Here is a 21424-nt window from a genome sequence, read left to right on the forward strand (position 1 = left end):
AATACAAAGGGGTGGTAGCAAAGAGAAGGTTGTTGAAATAAAAGTACTAACTGAAAAAAGAATAAGAGAACATAGCAAAAGTAGAGAAAACAATTTATGTAAGCTGGTCCAGTTTGAAACTGTAATATTAAGATGGACCATGTGAAGCTGCCATGTTTTATAGGTCAACAATGGTCAAATGTCAGCAATTTTATAAGGTTCAAACCAACATGTCTACCAAAGCACTTAGATTTCTGTCACTAAATAAATGACATTTCCAAACTCATGCTTGAGTTTTGTATGCAAGTGTAAACTCTCAATGGCTTTGTATTTGGAGGTTTTGCACAGCAGAGCTTGAAATGGTAATTATTAGGTTCCAGGCTCTATTGCAGGTAATATATTTTTCTATTTTCATTGGACTCAAACACCCAAATTTCTTTTGAAGGCTGTTAAAATTTCAGAAGGGACACTCAGTTTCCAGAGTAAAATGGGTACTAAAATTTTAAAACAGGAGTTTAGAAATGCTTGCTTAAATATTTTAAAGTCTGAATAAAGGCAAGATTCAAAAGGGTATCATGGAAGAAAAAAAAAAGACACAAATCTATTCCACAATAGCTAAGTATTTTAAGATGTTCAAGAAGACTATTATGAAGAAATAGGTATATATTTTTAAAATAACAGAATGTGTAGATATTAAGGCACATAAATAAACCTGTCACTGCAGTGACAATGTACCAGTGAAGTAGGGCAGGAAGATGAAAAGGGGGAACAATTCAGGTAAACACTCCAGTATTTAAAAACAAATGGTGCGTTTGGATGTGATAATTTGAATTACAGCATGGGGTATTCTAAAAAGGAGTGCTGCAGAGTTGCCTGTGTGCAGAAAGTGATTGGTTAAGCTTGCTCTGGTATTATGATAATAAAATATCCTGGTCTGCATCTGTGTCTATGTGGGATAGGGAGGTGTTTAAAGAAAGTGATCAAATTGTTACTAGCGAGAGTTTAAAACCTTCTCCTAACCACCAGGAATTCCTTCTGTTAATTAATCATAATCAAGATAAGTTAGTGAGGAAGGAGGTAGCCAAAGTGTAGTGAGAAATGGGGTGGGGGTGGGGGATCTTGTTTTGGTGAAGATGAAGGGTTTAATTAATCACAGGGCAAAGCTGGAGCTCACATTTGCATTTCAATGCTGTCCCTGGTTATAGGCTGACCAAAAGGAGGTGAAACACACTGACAAACCTTATTTCACCAATTTTAAGTTGAATCACCTCCTTCACAATTTAATATCTCTGAAAACAGGATGTGTCTTAAGTCAGTGCTATTTTAGATTTAATGATAAATATTAATTGACAGAGAAAGTAACCGTCACTCCTGTCCAGTTCAAACCAGGTAGATATCAGAGAATAGTAAGTTTCCTACATGATTCTGTAACAGCCACTAGTATTCTAGTTCATAAGGAAGAAGACTGTCTTGGTCATTTATGTGTGTTGAATATCTAGACACACCTCTAATTATGCCCTTTATCTGAACTAGGAACCTCAGGAGATTCTGTATATAATATTCTCATCACTGGGACCCCTGACTTTGTTACCAAGAATGCTACTGTGCACAATGAAAGCCTTTATGGAGGAGGAAATTTACGCAGATAGAGAAAATATGCAACACATCTTGACTCCCAATGGAATACTTGGCTTGGCACTTGGGTAAGTAACTAGAGAAGCCCTTGCAGAAACATGTTTGATGAATTTTATTAAAAGGAATAAAACACAGAGACCATGCAGTACAGGAAAGAACTCTAGAATCCCATTTGCTTAATAAGGTAGCTACTGGTCATATAAGGGTTTTAATTTAAATTATTTAATACTAAGTAAAATTGAAAATTCAGTTCGTTAGTTGCACTACCCACCTTCAAGTGTTCAATACTGCGTGTGGCTGAAGGTATGGCACCAGACAGCATAGATACAGAACATTTCTATCACTGTAGAAAATTCAACTGGACAGTGCTATTCTAGACAGTCACATCTCAGTACCAATGTTTGGCAGCTGCAAATTTAATGAGTCTCACCATATAGTACTTGGTTTTTCACTGACAAAATGAAAATTGTCATCCTATTCCTGGAGATGCTATGAGGACCAGAGAACAAAGATATGCGATACTGCTTTGAAAACTACATAATGTGCCATAAAAAGGTGTAGCTACTAAGTTTTATCTTTTTATATGATTTGGATGTTAAAGTCCAAGATCACATGCTTAGTTAACAATCATTTTTATATGATTTGCACACCTTTTCTGCAGTTTTAATGGTGGTCAGATATTTTGATATTTTCAGCCCCCGCCCCAAGGCCTTCACACTAAGCTACATTCCCAGCCCCTTTTTTGAGATAAGGTCTTTCTAAGTCACTAAAATGCCCAGGCTGGGCTCACATTTGTAATTGTGCTGCCTCCTAGAGTGCTAGGATTACAGGAATGTACCACATGTCCAGTTTTTCTTTCATTTTTTGAGATGAGTCTATGTTGCCCAGGCTGGCCTTGAACTTGATCCTCCTGCTTCAACCTCCCACATAGGTGAGACTATAGGCATGGCACTGCATCTGTTTTGGCTTCTTTTTCTTTTTTGGTAAAAAACAACCCCCAAAACAAAACATAAACAACCAGGATAAGAGCAGATATTTTTAGCAAACAAAAATCTAGAGTGGTCATTCAAGTAAAGAAATGAGGGGCCAGGGATTTAGCTCAGTGGTTCCAGTGCCTGCCTTGCAAGCGCAAGGTGCCAAGTTCGATCCCGAGTACCAAAACAACAACAACAACAAAGAAATGAGTGAAGTGGGTGTGCTGGGGATATGGCAAACTGGAGAAGCCCTGCTCTATCTAAACTGATTGGCTGCGACTTTGCTCCAGTCGGTTGTGGCCATTCAGGAAAGCCACATCAGTTATCAGCCAGATATTGATTTTTTTTAAGTATGGTGGAAATTTGGCTTTTATAAGAACTCTCCATTTAAAAAAATATTAGCAACTAATCAAAAACTTTAAGCATTCTTCAGGCAAACTAAACACATTTAGAATGTCTTGTTTTTTTTTTTTTTCTCGGTACTGGGGATTGAACTTGGGACCTTGCGCTTGCAAGGCAGGAGCCTGAACCACTGAGCTAAATCCCCAGCCCCATTTAGAATGTCATATGTGGCTGTGGCTGCTACTACATGACCTCTGATCTGGTGCCTAAGATCCTATGGCAGCTATACTTCCTTGTTCATGGCCTCATGTCTTAGGTACTGCTTTAAATAAACGCACAAAGTTGATTCCTCATTGGATCTGATGGTGAAACAGAAATGAAATTCACAATGTTAATTACCAAAATATTAACACTTGACATGGAGAAGCAAAATAAAATTATAAATAAATTATAAAGAAAATTATATTCTTGTATGTTTTATGCCCAAGTTTTATTGGAATTAAAGGGAATATGTTTTTCATTGCTACTTCACTGGAAAATTACCAGAAACCTAGGGGAGAACTATAGCATTTTATATAAGAGCCAAAAAGTCCCTACCGATGAATGAGTTAAGAAATTAAAAAAAAAAACAAAAAAACTAAACTGAAAAAGCTTACTGTCAGAAAACAAAGCAAATCTTTTAATTCTCCCAGTAATTTAAATGCTGGATACTAGAAAGCTCATTAAATTTGAAAGGTTTCTGTATTATATATATAGAAGTATACACAATTCTTATTCAAGTATACTTGGCTATATTTTATTTTTATCATATGCCCACTCCAAGGGATTAGCAGTTGTGGCCTTTTTATTCAGTTGATAATTCAAATATTATTTCTAATACAAATACATGGTTTATCATGCTTATTTATCACTAACTTGGTACACTTCATAATCGCATTACAACCCCACTGTGTAGTGAATACCACTTACTGTTCAAACTACTCAAGATAAGCACTGTTACTTTCAAGAAAAGATTGGCAATAATTAAAGGTCTTATTCAGTAGTTGTTGGTAACCACATTTTTTAAGGAGGAAAAAACAATAGAAAGTAGTATAGATATATTTAATTTGGTAATTATATTTTATTAATGAGATCTAGTTTGGACATATACTTTAACTGGGGTAAAAACAAAGATGTGCTAAACTGTTATCAATATTATATATGAAACAGAATAAAATGGAAGTGTTTTGTAATTCATCAATGAGAAGAATTGAAACATCTGTGACCTACATGGCATAAAACTAAATCATACAAGAACACTAATAATAATAATAAAAGCAACAATAGTACTTTGCATTTATAAACCTCCTTTCAGAGGAATTTCAGAGTGCTTTTAAAACACATGTTATTTTTTCCTTTTTTGAACAAATAAGACAACTAAATCCAAGAGTAATAATGGTTTGCCCATGCCACAAAGTGAGTCAGCAGCAAACCAGGAATAGATTTTCTAACTCGCTCAGTCTCCTGCAATTACATTGTGCCATGATTACTTTGTTAGAGAATGTCTTGGAGGTTACACCCAAGACATAGGTATCGCCAAATTTCTTGTGGGCTTACTGTTTTCTCTCCTAGACCCAGCCTATTAATAGAACAGTACTGTTTAGAAACCTACATTGCCATTGGTAGTGTGCCTGCACGCTGCCCCCACTGAGGGTCACAGGGACAGTTAAGAGAAGAGTGATCTGCAAATCTCTCAGTAGCTCCTCAGCTCCCCACCTTCAGGAGAGCTATCTGGAACTGGCTTCCAGACATTTTAAGATATAACAGAGGCCAGCCAACCAAATCACAAATTTGGCATGCTGGGAGAAATTCAAAGACAACAAGGTCAGTAAAGAGATATAACTCATTCGATGTAAACTTTTACACTCTTTAAATTTATCCCACTAATACAGCGGGGTAACAACTTGATTTACAGAACCTAAAGGTCTGAACAAAGAAATTTCTAGACTGGAATCTGGCCATGTGCAACATCAGTCAATTCTGGCAGGGATTGTCAGAAAGTAGGCAATGGGACCGTGTGGGGTGAAAAAATGGTATGAGGTATGTGTTCAAAGAATCTGTAGATACATGCAAAGTAAAATTTTTGTGATAGAGTTGGAGGGTATATGGTGAAATAGCAGAGAAAAGAGGATGAGTCAGAAAGCTGCATTCTAGAAAACATTAATTTCATATAACATTTATTAGTTTGTCATTTACAAGTTGCCGTCAGGCATAACAATAAGTAATCAAACATGGCTCCTGGTCTCAAAGAGTTATAATTCAAGAGAGATAGTGCTTAAGAACTCCAGGACACAGACCTGTAATTCCAGCACTTGGGAGCCTGAGGCAGGAGGATCATGAGTTCAAGGCCAAACTAGACTACACAGTGAGATTCTGTCTCATAAAACCAATTTAAAAACAAAGAAACCAACCAACCAACCAACCAACCAGCTGGGCATGTTGGCACATGCCTATAATCCCAGCATTCCAGGAGGCTAAGGCAGGAGGATTATAAATTTGAGCCCAGCTTGGGCAACTTAACGACTTGGTGAGACCTGTCTCAATAAAGCAGGGCTGGGCATGTAGCTCACTGTGAAGGCCCTAGGTTCAATCCCTTCGTATACCCCTCTCCCACCCCAAAGTTCAAACTGCAGGAGTGTGGAGGCCAAAGATCACTTCTAGTTGGGAGGCCTTAAAAGTATGACTAGGATACCAACAGCAAGAGATGAGGCTGAGGTTGGCAATTTAGGAGGGGAAAATATACAAGCTAAAGCCTTCTCAGGCCTGAACTTGTGAACAAGGTAATCTCTAGGTACTTGCTTGGATATCCTAGGTAAGCCCAAGACATGCATGGCAACCAGGGGTACCCTTCTAAAGCCTCTACTACTATCATCTTGTCCCAGGCCTTCAGGGGATGGCCAACATTATGCAAACCCGCAGAAGGCTGCTCTTCTCAGGATCAACCCCCAGGCCTTGAGGTAGGTGGAAGACAGGAGGAGATGTGGAAGCTCCTCACTGCCTTGCTTGGGTTAAACTCTACCTTAATGGCTTTCCAGTTACCCATCCAGTCTCCACTCTCTCTGGCAGCCCTTTCCTACCTTTATGATGTAAGTTAATGGGGGGAAAATAACGTGCTTTATAGCCAATTTTGTTGAAATGCATTTATTTTATCTTCAGTTTGCTCATTACCAGAAAACAATTTCTTCTTGCTCACTTTTCTCTAGCCCATTTTTTCCTTTGCTTTACCTTTGATGTTATATTAGCTCATATAGCACCATAAATGCTTCCTTTACCTAGCAAATAATTTTTGTGTTTGACTTCATTTTCCTTTCTACTGCCTATTTAAATTGTTATCTAGATGCTACCCAGTCTTCTTTTCTATATCAAAGTCAAACTTAATGCATATTTGACAAGAAGCAATATTAAAGTTTGAAGAGTTTCACTAACTCAGAGATTTTCAACACTGTGGGTGTGCATCAGAATCACCCATGGAACTTCTTAAATACACAACTGCCTAGGTCCTGGTCATTTCTAAAAGTGAAAAAGCTACATCCTGATTAAGTATTTTGTAAAAAGGTACATGATTTGGAACTTGATTTGGCTGAGTTTCTGCACAGTTACTACTATTCTTTACTCACCCTAGAAAAGAGCCAACCATTATTACTGACTATGGAAAACATGCCAAAGGGACACATCCAGACAAAACTGAAACATTTGTGCATAATTTTTGTTTCAGTTTCTTCTATTAAGTATAAATAAGAGAATTAAGTTTATCTTTTTTCATATACTTCTAACATGAATGCTATTTTGGTAAATAACAAAACTAAAAAAGAGTAAGATTTTAAGCTCCTTGAGAGTAGGGAGTACGCCTCCCTGATACTGTGACTATTCAGCAAATATGAATAGAGCATTTACCATGTGCCTAGTGCTATGCTAGATGCTGGTGGTATAAATCTGAACAAAATATTATCAATGTCAGACTGCAGAAACCAACTCAGTTATAATTATAATAGTAAGTACTACAATAGTGATTTGGACACAGAAGTATTATCCTCAGAAGTAATTAAAAAAAACTCTGACATTTATTCCGTGATTATTAAATACCAGGCACTGTTGTAGGCACTTTTCATATTGTTCCTTTTAATGTCTTAGGCATTTTACATATTGCTGTGTCCCATTTTGGAACCCAATGAGGTAGGTACTATTCTCATTCCTGTTTTGTAGGTGAGGTGGCACATGGGTCAAGTAAAAAACCCCAAGGTTACTTATCTTGTAAAAGGTAGAGAGCCAAAATGTACGAAGTATTGGTTCCTCAACTTGATTACACTACATTGCCTTTGAGATGCCCGGGTCAGCGCTCTGGGTACTCAACAAGTGCTGGAGGGAGACACGGGGGGGTGGGGTAGGGGTGGTGGGGGTGGTGGGGGTGGTGGGGGTGGTGGTGGTGGTGAGGGGTGGGTGGAGGGAGGGGGAAGAGGAGGAAGGAAGAAATATTTACAGACCATTCACATAGTGTGTCTGAAGCTCCTCCTTCCTAAAACTCTTGAACGCTACAGACTAGAATCTTTTAATGTTTGTATGATTCCTTAAAAAGCCAAGGCAAAAGACAAATACTATCTTTCTCTCTGCTTCAGTAATAGGATCAAAGTTAGGCTTTCATAGCTAACCCTTAAATTGCTCCCTTCACTTCTCTGTTCCTCTTGTTTCTATGAGCTTATACCATTTGGGAGCCAAACTAAAAATGTCATTTTGAGGACACCATTTCCAAGAATTTCCCACATGCCCTAGCATGTTACAATGACACTCTGCTGCAATAAAAAAGATACTTCCTTACAATACAGTAAGAAAGGAGGTAAATCTAAAGAGATGATATTTCAGGTTGAAAGAAGGAAAAAAGTTTCCTGATTCAGAGCTAAAGGCTGCTGCCAACAGCTTGTTTTGTTCCCAAAGATCAGCACACAAAAGTTTCACAGAGCTAGAGGGAAAAGATTTGGATGCTAAGTTAGATTGGGGAGGGGGCAGGGGTACAATTCCCATCATTTCTTTGGGAGCAGTACAAAAATAACAAAACCTTTATAAAAGAGATGAGCAAGTGGGCTGTGAAAGGAATGACCCCTTACATATAGGGAAAGCAATTTGCATCTACAGATCTCATTGGTATAAACGACCTCCTTCAAAGAGTGAAAACCTCAATGGAAAGCCACTATATACCCATGAAAAGCTTTGCTGGCTATTTGCTGAGCTGTATACAGACTAACAAACAGGAGTGGTTAACCTGTCGCACCATGCACTATAGAGATACTTTTTTTTAAGTAGGCTTAGTCAGCTAATCTTGTTGAGATTTCTCTCATACTACTGATTTCTTATTCTCAAAATAAATTAAGAGGCTTCATTCAGAACTCCCTGTGGTCTACCAGCTTGAGTTTGTTGGGTGTCTTTGATTGTCTCTTGTCTTTAGATTCCCTGCCTTGTCAGTTTAGATTTTGCTGTGTCCGTTGGTATTTCCCGTTAGTCCATGTCTGGAATAGCTAATTACATGGTAGCATAATTCCTGCCCGTACAACAAGGAATAGCAGAACCTTGCTAATTCACACCAATAACTGAAAGACTCCTGTGTAAGTTACTGAATTATGCAAATGAGCAATAAGTGAAGAAAGATGATTCAAAATTGTATTTCATTCATTTATTTTGACAAGTGTAGTTTAGTCTTAATTATTTTGAAAATTTCTTTGTAGCATACTAATAAATGTACTGTGGAACATTTGTTAAAAGTGATAAAAGCCTTCACTAACAGAGCCCAGAGTGCATGCTACTGAATAATTCACTAAAGACAGACTCAAGTTGAGGCTTTCTTCTTTATCTTGGATTTTATTGACTGTCAGCATTGACTATTTTATTTTTGGTAAGACAATATATAATAGACCAATAAAACAGGAATTATTTCAGCAGTAATCACTGACTTCATGAACAGATCCTGTATATGTTTCTACTTCCATCAAAGTTTTTTTTTAAAAAAATACTAAATCATGCTTTCAAGCAAAATATTTTTATGTTCTATGGTCGCAATGCTAATAGGGTTTTATTTTTATCTTCTAAATAAAACTAGTACAGTTTGTCATTCGTCCTTTTAATTCCTATTTCTGTTTTGTCTTACCATACTTTCTTTTAAAGTTAAAGACATCTGTTTTAAAATAAGTGAATATATCATAGTATGTAACATTTTCATGTCAAAATACTTACATTATTATATTCTGAGTTAAATTACTTAAGATAGGAAAACATTTTGATACACTTTTGACAGATGTATTCTGAAGGATGGATCAATTTCTTTCAAAGTACCACCACTGGTTACAGTGGGAAGTAAAGAGAGATTGCCCTTCCAGCTTACAGTCCTGGACTTAAGGCTTTGCACAGACTAGCTTCTTTAATAACCACTTTTAGACTAAACTTCATATTCAGATGTGCTTTAGAATCATCATACATTTGGGGCTGGGGATGTAGCTCAGCAGCACAGCACCTACCTGCCAAGTGCGAGGTCTTGAGTTCGATTCCCAGTACCAAAAAAAAAAGTCATTATACATTTGTCAAATGAGGCTCTTTGATTTATAAGAGCTAGAAAAGCAATAGAGTACTTAAAGAAAAGTGAAAAAGATAAAGCTTAGTCTCAAAAGTATATATCTGCATTTATGTCTATTAAAATCTCACCTACTCTTCAAGGCCCAGCTCAGATTCTATCTCTACCAGGAAACCTTCCCTGAGGCATTTGCTCAGATCTTGTGGCACTTCATACCATTCACTTATATTAGAGTTGTTTACCTTTGGGTTGATGTTGTCCTTCTAAGTTAAGGGCAGGGTAGTTCTGCCATAGCAGAAAGATTTCTGGGCTCTTACACTCCTAAGCTTTGTAACCTCAAGAGGGACATTCACCTGTTTGAGGTAATTTTTTCTCTTGAAACAAGTTAACTAGCCCTATCTAATGGGACTGGTTTGGGAAAAGTAAAAGATAATGGATGAGAATGTTTTCCATAAAATGTAAAGTCCTAGGGGATGGGGGTGTAGCTCAGTGGTAGAGCCCTTATCTTGCATGCACAAGGCCTTAGATTTAATCCTCAGCATCACAAAGAGAAAAAAAAAAGGAATGTTGTACAAAAAGTTGGTATTAGAGGGTGAATGCATGAATAAGCAAGTGGCCAGAAGTAGCATCATCTCTAGAAGCAGGAATGAGGTCTTGCTTATACTTGTGTCCTTTCTATCTTACACAACAGAAACTCAACAAATACTTGCTGAGTGAATTGGGTAGAAGTGCGGGTCAAGAAGAGGGGACAGAGAAAAACACAGATCCAGACTTGAGATCCTACTTTTGAGTTTGGTTTTACAGTAATTTCTTAAAATAATAGAAGAACATCAATGCCTAAAATTAGCCAGCAAACCTTTTTGGCACACAGCTGGTTGAAGGCTTACATTCTAAGGGATGATGCTAAGGCTCTCAGGGCTCACAGACCAAGGAGAGAAAGATTTCCCAGGGCCTTTGCCCAGGCAGAATGCAATCTGCCTTAATTCAATTTAACTCAATGACAGGCTGCTAATTCTGTGTACTGTCCTGTTGGCCACAAGGTAAAAGAATGCAGATGAATCTGAATAAATTCATGACAACTACTGGAAGAACTACTTTAAGAATGAGTCAAACTAGGCCAGGGATTTAGCTCAGTGGTTCCGGTGCCTGCCTCGAAAGCGAAAGGTCCCGAGTTTGATCCCCAGTACCAAAAAAAATGAGTCAAATTAAAGTAATGATGGGTTTTCTTTGTATGTGAGGAGTAGCACTATATAGATATGACAGTATAGCATAAAATAACAAATGGGGACTGACTAATCATATGAAAATCAGCAGCAGATCTGGGCCTGGAGCTACAGAGTAACTGGAGACATCACAAGGCCATTATTAGACTTCAACAGTTATGGCTGATTCCCTTAGGTAATTATGAAAAATTTAAAGAATTTTACAGGATAACAAAGACATATGCCAACTTACACGAAAAGGAAGAAAGCAAAGCAAAACAAAACCAGAAAGTCAGTTTAAATGTCATATCAGTTTCAAAATTAAATCTGCACTGTAATAGGAAAGATGAGGATTATCATATTTAACTTTTAAAGGCTGCAGTGGCACAACACACTCAATAAAAACAAAAGAAAATATCAACCACCCCAAAAAACCCCAGAAAATTAAAAGGACAAGTGAGAGGGAGCAATAAACACTACTGAAACCATGGGAAGAAATGCTATTGGAATAGTTAGGGCAAATAACAGATGATTAAGGCATTAAATTTTGGGTTAAGTAAACAAGAAGAGAATATTCAATTTAAAAATAATTCTTACCTAACTATGAGAGAAAAATAGCAAAGTCAGACTGAACCTGTTTAAATCTCAAATATCTCTGAGACCATGAGACAATTCAGAATGACTATAAATCCTTTAATTTGCCTGATGCAAATGGGACTGATGTCTTTGTAATGTTCATTAAATTTTTAAAAATTTGTATTTCTTAGAAATTTTAGCTGATATTAAAAACTCACAAAGCCAATAACTTATAAGACCACAAAGAGTGTCTCTTTAGCCTTTAGAGAAAAATGGAATGTTATGAGCTTCTAATACTATACAGCTGTATCGCTTAAGGTTGCATTTTTTTTTTTGGTACTGGGGATCGAACTCAGGTCCTTGTGCTTGCAAGGCAGGCGGCAGAACCGCTGAGCTAAATCCCTGGCCCCTAAGGCTGCATTTTTATTTTTTAAAATTTTTATTTATTTATTTTGGTACCGAGGATCGAACCTGGGTCCTTGCGCTTGTGAGGCAGGCAGTGGAACCACTGACCTAAATCCCCAGCCCAAGGATGCATTTTTAAAAGAAGTAACTGTGATATTTATTAAGTGCTTGCTTCAATACATTTCTAGTGAAAAGCACTAGTTTGGGGTAAATAAAATTTAGTATAACCATATCTAACCCCCAAGTGCTTATTTAGGTTATGGTATATATTACACAAATATCAATCACTTAATATTCATTTTTATACTTCATCTTAGCCAAAAGGCCGAGAAGAGATTAATATTAATTCCTGAAACTTACGGTGTATTCTATCATGATACTAAAAGAATCTACTCTCTTCTCTGCCATGAGTATTATAAGCCCTTTCCTCCTAATTAATGTGCAATTAATTCAACCAACCTCCAATTAGTCTTCTACAACATTACCCCACTTAGGCAATAAAGCAGTCTCTACACTAGGTTTTAAACCTGGGTTAAAATAGACTCCTACAGACCAAAAATGGTTCTGGGATTTCACTTTGTAGTGTAATTTAGATGTCATATCTAATTTGCTGTCATGACTATTGTTTCACTGTGCAATTTGTACGTCGTTTTGAATAGGAAAGCCATCATAGCTTTATTGAATTAAACCTTCTGTCTTTATTTAGGGTCTGATGTTACATGTTTGTGCATTTATGTTTATGTCTCAAAAGCTGCTTCTGACATCAAGTATTAGAAAAGAATATATTCCTTTGATGTTTGCTCAAATCTTAGTAAATATAAACACAAACTGGAAAAAACCCTCCAAACTAAAGAAACAGGGTACTGAATATTACTATTACTGTTGTTATTGTTTTTAAAGGTACAGATAGCTAAATAAGCCACTCAGATTATAGAGTTATAAAAGGCCTGGCTGTTCAGTAACTTAAGAACTTTTTCTTAAAGAAGGACTGCCCTTTTCATTGACAATTTTTGTGATGCCTAACTGAAACACATTCTTACCACAACTCCATAATCCCAAAAAATTTAAAATGTTCCCTGACTTACTCAAAAAAGACAAAGGCTATCTTATCTATACTACAAGACTCAGTTTAGTGTTGGTCTGTCTGTAGTTTTCCTTCTTGTCCTGGCCTATGAGATCAAGTTCTAAAGTCATGACTAAGAACACTAACCATGGAAAGCTTTCCACTAGACCATTGGAATAGCCTTTTAAGTAATTTTTAGTGCATGAAATTTCATAAAGTTTTTACTAGATAATTACACTTCCTGATTTTGTAATTAGTGGAAGTACATGCAATTACATAATAATTATGATAGTAATTACATAATTAAGATGTATAATTATGTAGTAAAAAACATCATGGAAATAAAACCATCTACTGTGTAAGCACAATACATTTTAAAAGTAAATTCACTACTCCTCTGTTTAAAAATACTTTTCTTCAAAATAAAGTGATTAGCTCACATTATAATCTAACTGCTTGAAAATTGTTTAATATTTTTTCCCTCATTGGTGACAGAAGTATATTTTTAAAAAATACATTAAAGAAAATCTTATCAGGTTCTTCCCACTCTCACCACTCAAAAAATGACAATAGTTTTGCAACTAAAGATCACCAGCTGCTACTTAATCACATAGATACTGCAACACTGGTGTCCTTGTTTGTGTTGCTGTACTTGTCACTACAAAAGGGGAAAGGAACCTGCCCACTGAGAAGACAATAATAGGAAACAATTTTACAAAGTGAGTCATATGTCTGTTATCATAGCATGCCTCTAAGTCCTCATGTACATAAAAATACAAAGGCTGAGTGAATATTTACAAAAATGGGCTTGAAGAAAAGTCACATATTTAGAATTTGGAAGTTTGCTGCCCAAATACTGTACTATATATGGCAACTTTCACATATTACTTTAGCTATCAGAAGACGATGACAGAAAATGTAGAGACAAAACACTTCTACTTAACAGCAAGGCAATAAAGGTGACAATTTCCTGTAAAGTTTAGTTTCTCTTCTATTACACTGTAAAGTCATATTAAAATTAAAACAAAAATGAAAACAAAATAGGCAGTATTCAGAAAAACAAAGCAGTGTGATGGGGTTCCATGCTGCCACTGGAAAATACCTTTGTTGTTACTGTGGTGAATAAAAAAGTAGCACAAAAAAGTTACCCACAGTAGGAAAAGTAAACTTCAATAGCAAAGTAAGAAAAAGAATCTTTGTTAAAAATCTAGTTCAAGGCCTCGAAATCTTTACAAACATGCTAAATCAATGTTGTAATAAGATCTAGAATGTAGTGGAGTTGAAACTTCACTCTGGGCCTCTACAGAGTGGCCCTTATATGAAGTGGGTAGAACTACATTCCAGCTCTCTCTTTTATAAACCACTAATCTTGAGAAGCTGAAAGCTATTTTGAAAATCCTAATTTACTTCTCCCTTGTTCTTTCTAGTTAAGAAGAAACAAAGTAAAAAAGCCCATGTTTTCTTGCTTTTGTCCCCTCTCCTAGCCTTTTATCAAGACACTGCATTTTTAGCTTAATTACAGAAAAAAAATTTTTTTTTGGTACCGGGGATTGAACTCGGGACCTTGTGCTTGTGAGGCAGGCGCTGGAACCACTGAGCTAAAATCCCTGGCCCAGAAAATATTTTAAAAGACCAGGCTATGATATAAATTCTACCTCAAACTTGGGCAGGCCTTCTGTAGCCTGCATATTTGTCATTTTAAAGTTTCACCAAAAGGATGGCCCTAATCAATAAATGAATAAAATGGAAGTGGTCTTTAGTTATTAAGAGGGGAGAATGTCTTAGATCAGTCCCTTTTCACCTGTAATACAGTATGCCTTAGAATCACCTGGGGATCTTGTTAGAATGCAGAAGCTGACTCAGGTCTGGGGAGGGCTCCATGTTTTGCATTTCTAACAAGCTCCCAGGTGATGCCTGTGTTGCTGTGTACTGATCACAATTTGGGTAAAAAGGTCTTAGGCTTGACTTGGAGAAAAACACAGGAAAAAAAAGCTGTTTTGGGTTCATTTGTATGTTATTTTCTCCCTTAATTGCTAAATTGTTTCAACAGTTATTTTGAGTTAAGTAAAATTAATTCTTTGTAAAAATTTAGTGCTTCTAATTTTTTTATTATAAAGCAGCACATGCTCAGAGTATATAACTTAGAAATTACATAAAAGTATAATGGAGAAAATAGAAGTAATCTATAGCCCACCCAGAGATAATGACAATAAAAAATTCTGTTCCTAATTTTCCACTTTACACATTACCACAAATTAGCACATCACCACAATGGTTACCTAGTTTTATACTTTAATATTATATTGTATTTCCTTATGTCATCAGCGATTAAAACTGTTATATCTAACAACAACATATTCCCACTTTTCTACTTTCAAAATTTTCTATGTATTTCTACAATCACTTTCTAATCATACACAGGTAGCTGAACTTCCAAGCTGGGGGCCTGGAAATGTGGTTCACTCATAGAGCACTTGCCTAGCATGCACGAGGCCTTGGGTTAAATCCCCAGAGCCACACACATACATAAATATAAATAAATATATGTGTGTGTACACACTATATATGTAATATTTAATATCCCCAGAATCCCCCCATCCCTGAAATGCCAAGTTAGAGCCCCCAATCTAAAAATTCCCTTAATCAATAGAACACTTAAAACAATTTGATCATCAATTATTTATAAGGAAAAAAAGTCAAAGGAAAACTGAGTTTAAAGTTCTCCATTTCAATATTTGCTTTATAAAGAAAACTTTTTCACAATTATAAAAGATACAATTTTATAAAGATAAATGGATGTTTGAGTGAATTTCTTCTTATTTTTTGATGTATTTAGTAGGTATCAATTGTTTTGTGTGTACTTTAGCTGGCTTTACTAATAACACAAAAAGCGGGTCTCCAAAATTCAACAGCTATTCATTGGAATAAACCAACCCATGGGCTTTAAAAAGTGGCATATATTAGAATAAATGAACTAGATAGGCACTCTGACACAGCCTTCTTTTAATGCCTTGTAAGGATTTAACAAAGCAAATTCTAAGAATGTCAACTGTCTGAGAGAGGACTCCAGGGGCTCTTTGCTACTTTTATTACAGTTCTTCTAGCAATGATAAAACTGTGGTGTTGGCTTTAGCAGTATGAGATAGTATATAGCGGAAATCCTTAACATTGGAAAAGGACCTGCCCTGACACCCTCAAAAACCTCAAAATTCCTATACACTAAAGCATATAATTTGTTCTATAAAATTCTTATGTCTGGCTTTAAAAATGAAACACTTATTTAGATCCCTTCACTTTTCAGTACTAGCTATTGTCCTCTTTTTGGATACCACACTCCAAGAAGTAATATAATTATTACTACTTCATGAATGTAACTATTTAGCTGACTGGCAGCAGAGAACAGGACCCTGTGGCAGTGTGAACAGCAGTCAGCTTGGCTCCCTCACTAGTTAAATGACCTGATATGCTTTCCATTAAGTTTAAATCTAGAATCAACAAAATGACAGACACATGTCACTTGCATTCCATATCACTCCCAAAGAGTTGAAGTGGCACATTCATTCTGCAAATGTCAAGGAACTTTCTTTAGGTTTTTTTTTTGGGGTACCGGGGATCAAACTCGGGTCCTTGTGCTTTACGAAGCAGAAGCAGGCAGCGGTACCACTGAGCTAAATCCCCGGCTCAAGGAACTTTAACTTTATGGTACACCTGAGTCAAGCCAAATACTACAGGAGGTTCTAGACCTTTACTTCAAATTGCTCCAGTCACAGATGGAACTGTTTCACCCCATTATTTAGTGCGCAAAAGCACAAATAAACAAATATAACTCATTATCTCATTGAACTTAGTGAAAGAGAGGGTAAAATAAAACAATTCAGGATAAACACTATGAGAAGGGAATGCAAAAAAGTGACGTGGGAATGTAAAGGTAGGAAACAATTTACATATCTCAATTTCTTCATCAATATAATGGGCACAATCCATGGCTGCCTTACAGGGCTGTTGTGAGGACCTACATTACACATGTGAACAGACAATAGGAAATTATAAAATAACTTACACAGGGACTTTACAAAGCTTAGTTCTGGGTGGCCTAATAGAATTAAAAACAGAAGAGACAATCATAAAAAGCTACAGAATTTAAGAAAAAACAACAACAAAAACAAAAGCAACAAGCAAAGAATGCAGGTGAGACCAAAGCCCAAGAGGCAGAGTGAGTATGAGTTTTCATCTTGGTTGAGAAGAGCAAGAAGCCCAGCAAATCTTTACAATTATGGTTCAGGAGGCTGGAGAACAGGAGGCTGCACCTTGCCCTTTGTGAGAAACAGGTGCTTTGAAGTTAGTTCCATCTAGGCCTAAAAACACTCCTGTTGAGAAGTCAGGCTTCATAACTGATGCTACATTAAATCGCAGCTTCTGTACTGCAACTCCAATTCCTTTCTTCAACAATCCTAAATCCTAGTATTCCAGTTCTGGCAGAGACAAATGCAATGTGTTCAAGGAGGTTTATAGAAAAATTCACCAAGTAGACAATCCTTCATGGTATGTCTCAAAATTTATATTGAAGTAGGGTTGCAATCCTAACCCTTTATAGCTCAGAATCTGACTGTATTTGGAGAGAGGGCCTTTACAGAGATAATTAAGTTAAATAAAGTCATTAGAGTGAGCCCTAATCCAGTATGACTGATGTCCTAATAAGAATAGGAAATTAAGCACAGAGGGAAGATCATGTGAGGACACAAAGGAGAAAAAACAGCATCTGTAAAAGGAGAGAGGCCTCAGAAGACACCAACCCTTGGTCTCAGACTTCCGGCCTCCAGAACTGTTAGGAAATAAACTGCCTAAGCCACCCAGACTGTGAGATGTACTTTGTCAAGGCAACTCCAGCAAACTACCACACTGTCCTATCATAAATAGCTGACGGAATAAGAGATAAGCATCTGGTAAAAGACAATAGGAACAGAGAAAAGTTCTTTCCAGAAATAAAGACCATACTCTAAAGGGAAAAGGCAGTTAGTGGTAAACTCTCTTTGCTTCTGAAACAATTTGACCAGGTTGGCGGTGCCACACAGGCCACGCCATTCAGCTGCTAATGAATCTGTCTTCCCCAACACACTGTAAGCTGCTCCAGGGCAGGGAGTATCACTGTACATCTTGCTTTCTGTGACATGAGGGATGGCACTCAACATATAATAGAATCTATATGTATATATACTATTTTTAAATCAAGAACACCAACCAAAGGTTCTGTTGAGAGCAACCCTCCCAACCCTGCATTTTAAGGCAGACTTAATTTAGGTAATTGGAAAAAGATTTGAACTGATTCAGGGTTCCCCAAACTGTTCACTTATTCCTATTCAGGCCAAAGCGCCATGGGACAAGCAAGGCAGTCAAATAGGACTATTTCATGCTGTCATCCTGGAAACACATGTTTACTTCATATACTGCCACAATGCTCCTCTAAAACCTCCTTTGGATCCATTATGCCATCTGTGTATATTCTGGAGCAGTTACAGTAATAATGCCAAAGTCCCACAGAAATAAGATTTTTAAAATGTTATGTAGTTACAGTGAATATGCAGTAAACACTTCACCAAAGTGAGTAACAGTCCTTTACCACTTTAAAGAAAAGGGAAAATTACCAAATAGGGTTAATTCACATTATGGACTAATGGCCTGTAAACATTCATTTGAAAGCAAAGCACAGAAAAAGCTTTGACAGAGCTACTTTTCACCATAAAAAATAAATCAACCTCTTTCAAATAATTTGTATGTTTTTTTCCCAAGTCCAATTGCCAACTTTTAAGCAAAAATTAAAACCACCATCCAGTTACAACCCTGAAAATATGGGCTTTATAATGGAAATGGTAAAACAATCTTAGCGAAGGAAATGTTGCTAGGTACTGACAGTAAAGGAGAGTCTACAGTAAATACTTCACACATCAGTTACAGGGCACTTGTTGACAGACAATGCTTAGATTCCATTCTCAATGATATAACTGTGTGTAACGACTGTCATTTTTCACAGGACTTTGGATGTTAACATCTACTGGTGTTCTCGCCTTGGTTTAAATCGAATAAACATATTTGCTGTCTGGTTCCCATAGATTTAAAATTCATTTTTATAGCAAGCCTTCTTTGAACAGTAAATCAAAAGAGAGAATTTCACTTTAACTTTTTAAGTGGGAAGTGAATTTTATGTTATATTAATTTAAATTTATGGAATTTCCCCCTATAATTGTTCTCTGGACTATAAGAACATTCTCATTCCCTGATTTTCCCCTATGGACTACAACTTATATTCAATTCTTTTATTTGAAAACCATCAAACTGATCTGTTCGAAGCACACAAGATAGGGATTCTCAAACTTGGCTGCACATCAGAATTACCTGGGTGAATTTTCTAAAAAATATAGTTTCCTAAGCTTTACCCCACATCTTCTGAATTAGATTATCTGGGCACAGAATACATGGATTTGGATTTTGATATGCCACAAGTGACTCTCAGAAGACAGCTTATTAGGTGTCATGTTAAGAAATCTCTGTCCCCGGACCACTTTGGTAAAGCCTGACCCAGAGTTTTGGTTTAAATCTTACCATTAACAAATACCCTAATACCACTTGAGAGTTACTGAAGGATCTAAAAATGCCCTGAGCATGTAAATATCAGGTAACTCACTCTTTCCTAAACTGTAATTTAAGAATAATAAATAAGCAGAAGAAAGCTCAAAGAAAAAGTTTCAATAGTTAAAATTCAATAAATAAAACAAAAGGCTCTGGGAACATTTTGTTTCCTTCTGTCAGACACATACATTTTTGTACCCTTCCTGATTTATTTTTTTAGTCTTCTGACATGTGAAAGGGCCTGTCAATAATTCTCTTAGTGCCTTTTGGGGTGAGGGGGGGTACCGGAGATTGAACTTGGGTCCTTGCGTTTGTGAGGCAGGCGAAAGAACCACTGAGCTAAATTCCCGACCCCACTTAGTGCCATTTTTGCTCTGAACTGCTGGGTAGTGTATTTATTAGAAGTAAATAACAAAAAAAAGTAACCCTATTCTTAAACTTATAAAATGGGACTACAGCTAACTATGTGAATGTACAGATCCTGACAATACTTCCTTCTGCCGTTCAAGAAGTGTCCCAGTGGCTACCTCATTTCTTCCTGTTGTCCCGGGTAGTCTGCACCCTTCCGTGTCCTCCAAGAAGGTAGGCTAAGTCCTCTGTGAGTTTCCAGATCACTCCTGTTCCTGTCACCAAGAGTCACTGGACTTTTTGAAAACTGCTGATCATGAAAGAAATAATTCAGCTTCTCAGATAAGAATTTTAGAGCTGTATGCAAGAGCATTTCATCGCCTCAGAGTCTAAAAACATTAGGGAACAACCTAGGATGGCTAAATTCAGACAAGTGACTGGGGAGCAGGTTGCAATACCCTGAAAGAGGTAAAAGACTTGATAGAAACAGATAAAGTATTCATCAGAAAATCAGCATTGCATTTTCTCAACTCATAACCACCTTTAAGGAAAGGTCCTTGGGAGAAAAAGAAAAATAGCTATTAATGATATAAGTAAAAACTGGGTAGGTTTTAGCTATGAACAGAAATTCTAAAACCTAGTTACTAATGGACAGAAGGAATTTCTTCACTATATAAATTTATTAATTCATGGAAAAGATGCTGTGGACATAGCCCAAGTCCTTGCTGAGCATCTAAAGATAAGATACTGTACTAATATCCAAACCAAGTGCTCCACCAGTTGTAAAATGTTTTATATCCAAGGACAGAAAAACCAAGTAAGTCAAGGCATTTTAAGAAATAATTTCTAGCCTATCTTGTAGATAGAAAAGATGAAGTCAATTATGACTGGAATTGAAAACAGTGAGACCAAATCAAGGGCAGCATGGGGATTCTAACATGAGGAAATCCAGCAATATTTGTAGGTTTTTATACGCTGTTGAGGTTGCCTCAAGCCCTAATACCGACCAACAAAACCTGAATTGATATTCACTGACAAACAACATAAATACTCTGTAGGTAACTAATAAGAAAAATGTGTAAATTTGCCTTTTTTATTTTTTGCAGGTAATAGAAAAGTTGTCAATGTGATTTTCAGGTAGAAGAAAATACATGCACTTGTCATGACATTCTCAAATACTTTAAGTTATGTAACAAAGCTTTTCTCAGACCCATTAAATCCCACAGTGCCTGCATGTCTTGCATAAGGAAACACCAGGTGCAGAGGGTTCCAGGCAACATCTGATCATATGGGCTGAGGCGCCTATACAGTTCTCATAGGATGGAGTCAATAAAAGAACTCCACCCCATTCCTCTCTTTTAAAATGAACCTAGGCTTTTAGTGAACAGCAGAGACACACTCCAGGTCTATTTTTTTGTGGTAATATCTGGTTTTTGTAGGCTCAATGATCACGTTGCCTATGCTTACTTTATTACAATTACTAAACTCTATAGAAAATAGCATTTTCAAAATATAGCATTTAAAGAGTCCTTTTTGTACTGTTCCTTCCCTAAAGCCCTGCTTTAATAGAGAACAATGTGAGACAGGCTGTGGGGGCCAAAGCTGGGGATTCCTATGCTGCCGCCCCTCATGCAGGGGATCCCTGTGTTCATGTAGGCCCCCACAGCCTGCTTCTGAGACACCA

General features: G+C 36.8%; 1 protein-coding gene across 3 annotated transcripts in view; it reads right to left on the minus strand.

Moving 5' to 3' along the window:
- Pola1 (DNA polymerase alpha 1, catalytic subunit) overlaps nucleotides 1-21424 on the minus strand; it is a 303336-nt gene that overhangs the window by 44727 nt on the left and 237185 nt on the right. The window contains exon 37 of one of the 3 annotated variants that reach the window (XM_087193611.1): nucleotides 7209-7325. The exons of the other annotated variants lie outside the window; for them this stretch is intronic. Coding sequence (XP_087049737.1) covers nucleotides 7300-7325 — 26 coding nt within the window. The 3' untranslated portion in view covers nucleotides 7209-7299. Of the gene's footprint in view, nucleotides 1-7208; nucleotides 7326-21424 lie in introns of those variants that run through there. 3 annotated transcript variants of the gene reach the window in all.

Source organism: Heterocephalus glaber, unplaced genomic scaffold, assembly GCF_053883595.1.
Source record: "Heterocephalus glaber isolate CG9 unplaced genomic scaffold, H.glaber_assembly_v1.0 deba00001594, whole genome shotgun sequence".
Classification (NCBI taxonomy): Eukaryota; Metazoa; Chordata; class Mammalia; order Rodentia; family Bathyergidae; genus Heterocephalus; species Heterocephalus glaber.